The sequence below is a fragment of the Syngnathus scovelli genome, chromosome 5 (assembly GCF_024217435.2).
Source record: "Syngnathus scovelli strain Florida chromosome 5, RoL_Ssco_1.2, whole genome shotgun sequence".
Lineage (NCBI taxonomy): Eukaryota > Metazoa > Chordata > Actinopteri > Syngnathiformes > Syngnathidae > Syngnathus > Syngnathus scovelli.
The window spans coordinates 15,145,343-15,151,342 of NC_090851.1; the positions used below are offsets into that span (position 1 = coordinate 15,145,343).

Below are 6,000 nucleotides of genomic sequence, written 5' to 3' on the forward strand. Positions count from 1 at the left end.
TCACTAACCATCATATTGTGTCAGTGTGTTGCCAATGCAAAGAGAGCCCAAGGAGAGACGGTGACAAAGATGGTCGGGGAAGTGCTAAATGTGTTCTTTAATGGTAGTTCCATTTAGGATATTTTTTTCCACCTGATACTATCATTAATCTTTTCCTTTTTGTGGGACCAGAATTTGTTTACCTTGTGTGATCAAAATAAAAATGATAGTCATCTGTTTTTCCAAGTGAGAATTTAACTAGTCTTAGTTTATTGAAGATATTATTGGAAAGTCTGATAGATACATTGTAAGTCACTGAAAACACCTGCAAATAATTTGTCTTTTTTGCAGTGTGCCCACTGTGCCCGTGAAGAATCTCAACGGATCTAGTCCTGTTCACCCTGCACTGGCAGGTGAGATTTTACTACACATATTTATTGACACAGTGCTGAGGCATTTGGTCGTTTTCATCAAAATGACAGTTTATGAATAAATGGGAAAAAAAAATCACCTTTACAACTCCGTTCATTCTTTTCCCGTCTTTGTGTTTCAGGGATCACAGGCATTCTGATGAGTGCTGCTGCTCTGCCGGTGTGTCTTACAAGACCCCCTAAACTTGTACTACACCCTCCACCTGTCAGCAAGAGTGACATCAAACCAGTACCAGGCTTTGGCCACTGCTGCAGAAAGACCACCAAAAAGCAGGCTCGCAAGGGTAAAAGTACTGTGTTTAAAGTACACCTGAGATGTGCTCACAATAAACACGTTAGTACATCCACTATTTTAACATCTGACCATCTGTGCGTTAATTTTGTCTGCAGGTAAGACTCCAGAAGATGTGGTTAAAAAGTACCTGCAAAAAGTTAAGAGTCCACCAGATGAGGTGAGGCCAGTTGCTATATTTTTAGATCAGATTCATTAAAAGATCAGGGAAGAGTGGAGTTTTTGATGTCTTCTTCATTCATTATTGTTCCTCCAGGATTGTACCATATGCATGGAATCTTTAGGGGGTCCTTCTGGATACAAAGGTCCTGGGGTAGGATCTGTTTCCAGAGCAGAATCTGTTGGACGACTAGCGCAGTGTGGACACCAGTACCATTTTCAGTGTCTGTTGGCCATGTATAATAATGGCAACAAGGATGGCAGGTGGGTCAGAATACTTTTTTATAGTTAAGAAAATAGACCCCTGGCCTGGATTAAATTGCAGGTCCAAGTCTCAGAATATGATGTCTGTCCATATTTTAGTTTTTGTGTTTTGTTTTTTAGTTAGTTAGTTTGTTTGTTTTTACAGTACATTTTAAGTGACACCTAAATGGCTCTTTTTACATTCAGGGAACAAATAAAGTAATCCACATGCACATTACACAGATGCCCGCAGTTCCCGTAAATAACACCACAAGTGTCAACTCTGAGCAGAGACAATATAGAATTACATACCAATACCAACAATACTCATATTAAACGTTCAATACCATTTTGTTGCCCTACACTGACATCTGAAGTCCATTCAGTTAAATATACCAGAATGTCTCCCTTTTGTGTCAGTCTTCAGTGTCCCACCTGTAAAACTATCTATGGTGTAAAGACCGGGAACCAACCAGCAGGAAAAATGGAGTACCACATTATCCCTCACTCACTACCGGGGCATCCCGACTGCAAAACTATTCGCATGATCTATAACATCCCGCCGGGCATTCAGGTAATTGAAAAGAAGTCACCAGCTCCATATGTTAGTTTGAATTGCACCCATATTCTTGTAACAATCATGTTGATCGACATGATGGTTCCTCTTCTTGTGTGTGATCAGGGACCAGAGCATCCCAATCCAGGGAAGCCCTTCACAGCCAGAGGCTTCCCAAGACACTGCTACCTCCCAGACAGTGACAAGGGACGCAAGGTAAAACATCCTTCACATTGCTGTAACTGATGCTTGGACGTATGACTTCATAGAAACCGTTTGGGGTTCAATCATGATGGTGCCCCACAGCATGAAACAAGGACCATAAAGGCATGGTTGGATGTATTTGGTGTGTATGACCTGGGCCGGTGTGACATAATGATGAGTTGTTCCTTAATGCTTCTATTTTAGTAATGGCTAGGGATCTACGCTATGCAGTTTAGCCATTTTCATGTGCATGATTTATGATGCCATCCATCTTTCACTCATAAGAATATTCGTCATCAGGTATTGAGACTGCTCCTGGTAGCGTGGGACCGAAGGTTGATCTTTTCAGTTGGGACTTCAAGCACCACAGGAGAATCTGACACAGTCATATGGAATGAGGTACGTTCTTGAGCTCATATGTTCATTGCTGAAATAGAATGGACCAGTCATATCAGATTCCAGTAACTACATTGTCCTTTTCTTCTTTAGGTACACCACAAAACAGAGTTCGGCTCCAACCTGACAGGTCATGGCTTCCCTGACCCTGGACACCTAGACAATGTTCTGGATGAGCTCCGAGCTCAAGGCATCACAGAAGATGATGGGTTGACTGAAAAGTGATCAGATGTGGAACCAGGGACAACAATGAGGAGATACTTTTGATGTGGGGGGGAAAAAAAGGAAACGCAGAAAAAAAATCTGCCTCACCAGATAACAGAGGCAAGAAGAGGAGGACAACAGGCAATCAGTCTGGCAGTATTTAAAAGGAGTGCAGCGGATATTTGAAGTGTTTTTCCCCCCCCAAATAACCACTTTTTTAAACTTTATTTTTTTACTGGTAGTTTGCCTGCCATTGTCATTCCAATAGTTAAATACTCATTAAAGGAATGAGTAGATAGCAGATGAAAAAGGAGTTCTTTACCACTCAGGATCTAGGTACTAACAGTCCACAAGTGAGCGTGAAATGGTACTAATAACGAAGAACAAAAACAAGGTTAGTGAGCAAAATAATAGACGATGGTATGTCTGAGCGGGACAAAAAATGGAGAGACGGGAGAAAGAGAGGAATATGTCTGATGTGGGGGAGGGGACTGAAGAAAAACTGTCCGCAAGAGAGAAGGGTTTTATGAATGTAGTGTATAATAAGTGTGAACACTAACTTGTATAAGGTACTTTCCAGAGTAACACTAACGTGTATGGTACTTTTCAGTTGCTAGTAGGTTGACCACAAACAGACAAAATCAGTCAAGAATGATGTCCAAGTGGTAGGTGGAAGAGCCCCCCTTTGTTTTGTCCTTAGTCAATAACGTTTTGTCATGTTGCGCCCTCTTGTGATTTTTCTGTTGGACTGCACTCAGGCTGTAAGCCACTGAGGTGCCAGTAGTATGTGTGGTACTTATCATTGTTACATTATTCCTTTACTTTCTGGGGCCAAGCCAAGCAGTTATCATTGTGTATGAAATGAAACCAAGGGTCTTTCTCTTATTTGCCTTTATTTTTCCTCAAATAAGCTGAGGTACACACAAACCTTACATTCCTCCGAGGTACCCGAATTTACATGTAATTCCCTAATATGTGTTGAATTGAATGAAAATTTGGAATACATTTTTTTTTCCTCCTGTGCAACCACTGTAACAAACCCATTGAGGCAGCACAATGCATTTTCCTCTGCTGACCAAAAATTAGCATATTTGATACTGTGAGATTTTCATTACGCGCACTTCGTATTACCTTCTCTCATCCAGCAGCAGGTGATAATGCACTGCCCACTTCGTGTTTTGTGTCTGTAAATTGCCTGGCGTATGAATTTGTTCGAGTGAGTGCATGTGTGTTGCGAGAGGAAAGCTGTGTACTGTGTACACCAGTACCAACATTCTGTTACTTTTCTGTTTTCTGTAGCAATGATATCATTTGGAAACTCTGAGGCTGATGATAATGATGGTACTCACTGTATGGTTACGCCAATGTTTTTACTCTTGTTATTATGTTTTAATGTGAACTGTAGCAACTTTTGTGTACAATAGTATCTTCATTACATTATCATAGAGGTGGTAGGCTTTGTTGTACATTTAATGGGTATTCATTGTGATTTTTTTGTCACTTCGGTTTACAAATTTTTAATACAATGGATTTTTCCATTTTCATTGCATAGGGTAAAGTGAGGCTGATTTGAAACATCTTTTCTTTGGAAAAGGAATGTCATAATATAATTTTATTTGCGTGTCAAATGAATTTGTATTGCAATTATAAACCCTTTCTACGCTTGATTTTTTTTTTTAGACGGTTCGAGAATGCTCAAGTTTTTATTTAGATGGTTTGCGAATGCTCAAGAGTGATTTTTGGATTGAAATGTTTTCTTGAGTGTCTTAGCAGTTATCTAGTTTCTTGCTCTTATGACCCAAACACATGGTCATTCTATTGTCGAGGTCTACTGTCTTGATAAATAATGATATTCTCGTGTTGTGTGCAGCGTTTGAACCATTTGAGCAAAATGGGAAAAGGCAAGTAAGTCGTTACTCAAGTCGTGTTTATCCTTCAAAAGCAGATGTCTTAGCAGTTCATCCAGATGGCAATTGTTCATCCTCAAAATGTGAGCTCTTGGGATTGTGTTGGTCTGATGGAACTCAGAAAAAAGCATGTCCTCTACCTAATGGACAATGTGTAATTACAAAATGCTGGAGAATGACTGATTAATACATGTAAGAATAAACAATGTATGAAACCTCTGCACCCATTTCTAATTTAATTTCATCTTATTTACTTTTGTATATTTTATGATACTTTTAATGAATTTACATTGTGTTGTATAGTTTACCCCGTAAACAACTAGCACGCACACACATGCAGCCATGCAGGGAAACCTCTCATTTAAATATACAAAGATGGTTGTGAACATGGGAAGGGAGACCAGGTGCTGAAAGCCTTTCTTTTTTTCTTTTTTTTTTTTTTTCCACGTCAATTGTGAAAGGAAACTTTTACAACAGCCATCACGCACCGCCACTGCTTGGCTTGGTTTCAGGGGCGATTGTGTCTATAAAATGCAAAACTCTGAAGAGTCTCACGGCTTACGGCCATACTACCCTGAGAACGACCGATCTTGGAAGCTAAGCAAGGTCGGGCATGGTTAGTATTTGGATGGGAGACAGCCTAGGAATACCAGGTGCTGTAAGCTTTTTTTTTTTTTTCTTATGTGCACTTCAATCGTTTAAGCATTTTTTTTTTTTACAGCACCCATCACGAATGGCATTCGGAAACTGCAAGCCTAGTTTGAACTCCGACATTGAATATAACACGAGTTTGAAACCTACATTGTGTGGTGACAGCCATAGCAATGTAGTTCACGTTTTTACCGCTAGAGGACAGACTATGTACAGTGAATAAAGAGCATGGCTCCCTGTGAACTCAAAGCAGCAGTCTTTACTTGTAAAAGAACCCAGCACAACACATTGCGCTTCCATGTAGTGTTTTTACCTTTTTCATGACATTTATTTTGATACAGCCAAATGCAGGTTTTGTGCACTTCACTTTTCCGTTAGGTATTCGTGTAGAACCCTATTCCAGTTACGGGCAGATTCTTTTAGACTAGTGGTCCCCAACCTTTGTTGCGCCACAGACCGGCTACGCGTCAGAACATTTTTGCGGACCTGCCTTTATATATGAATAAACAATAAATCTATATAAATAAATAATACATTTATAATAAATATATAAATATGATTAAATAAAATGATACGACTGGCATAAAAACAAATATAAACCACATAAAAATAAAACTCAGCATTACGTTGAATTATTGGGAGCACCGAGCTTGTTTCTCAGAAACGAGCCGGTCCCATCCAGGCGTAATCGGAGACAATGGTTAAGGTTTGTCTTTTAATGCAGGATGCTTGGTCTCCATGTGCCGAAGCAGTTTCATTGCCTCGTTAGCTAGCCTGTCGCCACATATGCAGAGTGTGCTTGGCGCGTCAGAGTCACCTGTGGCAATAAATCCATATTTTAAGTAGGACTCCAGAAATGTTCTTTTAAATGCAGCTTTCCTTTTCTTAGAGGTGGCAGCAGCTTCTTATTCTTCAGTCTCCTCATTGGGCTTTTTTCCCTTTCTGAAGAAGCTTTCCAAACTTCTGTGTTTCTTACTC

At 40.0% G+C, this 6,000-nt stretch overlaps 1 protein-coding gene across 2 annotated transcripts in view; it reads left to right on the forward strand.

The window, feature by feature from the left end:
• The window catches only part of LOC125969449 (E3 ubiquitin-protein ligase DTX4), a 36,298-nt gene extending 31,704 nt beyond the window's left edge, over positions 1-4,594 (forward strand). For both annotated transcript variants that reach the window (XM_049721525.1, XM_049721527.2), the window contains exons 5-12: positions 331-392; positions 533-694; positions 801-862; positions 959-1,125; positions 1,525-1,678; positions 1,787-1,876; positions 2,165-2,263; positions 2,354-4,594. In XM_049721525.1, the coding sequence (XP_049577482.1) occupies positions 331-392; positions 533-694; positions 801-862; positions 959-1,125; positions 1,525-1,678; positions 1,787-1,876; positions 2,165-2,263; positions 2,354-2,485 (928 nt within the window). In that variant the 3' untranslated portion in view covers positions 2,486-4,594. The remainder of the gene's footprint in view (positions 1-330; positions 393-532; positions 695-800; positions 863-958; positions 1,126-1,524; positions 1,679-1,786; positions 1,877-2,164; positions 2,264-2,353) is intronic.
• Positions 4,595-6,000: the final 1,406 nt, after the last annotated feature.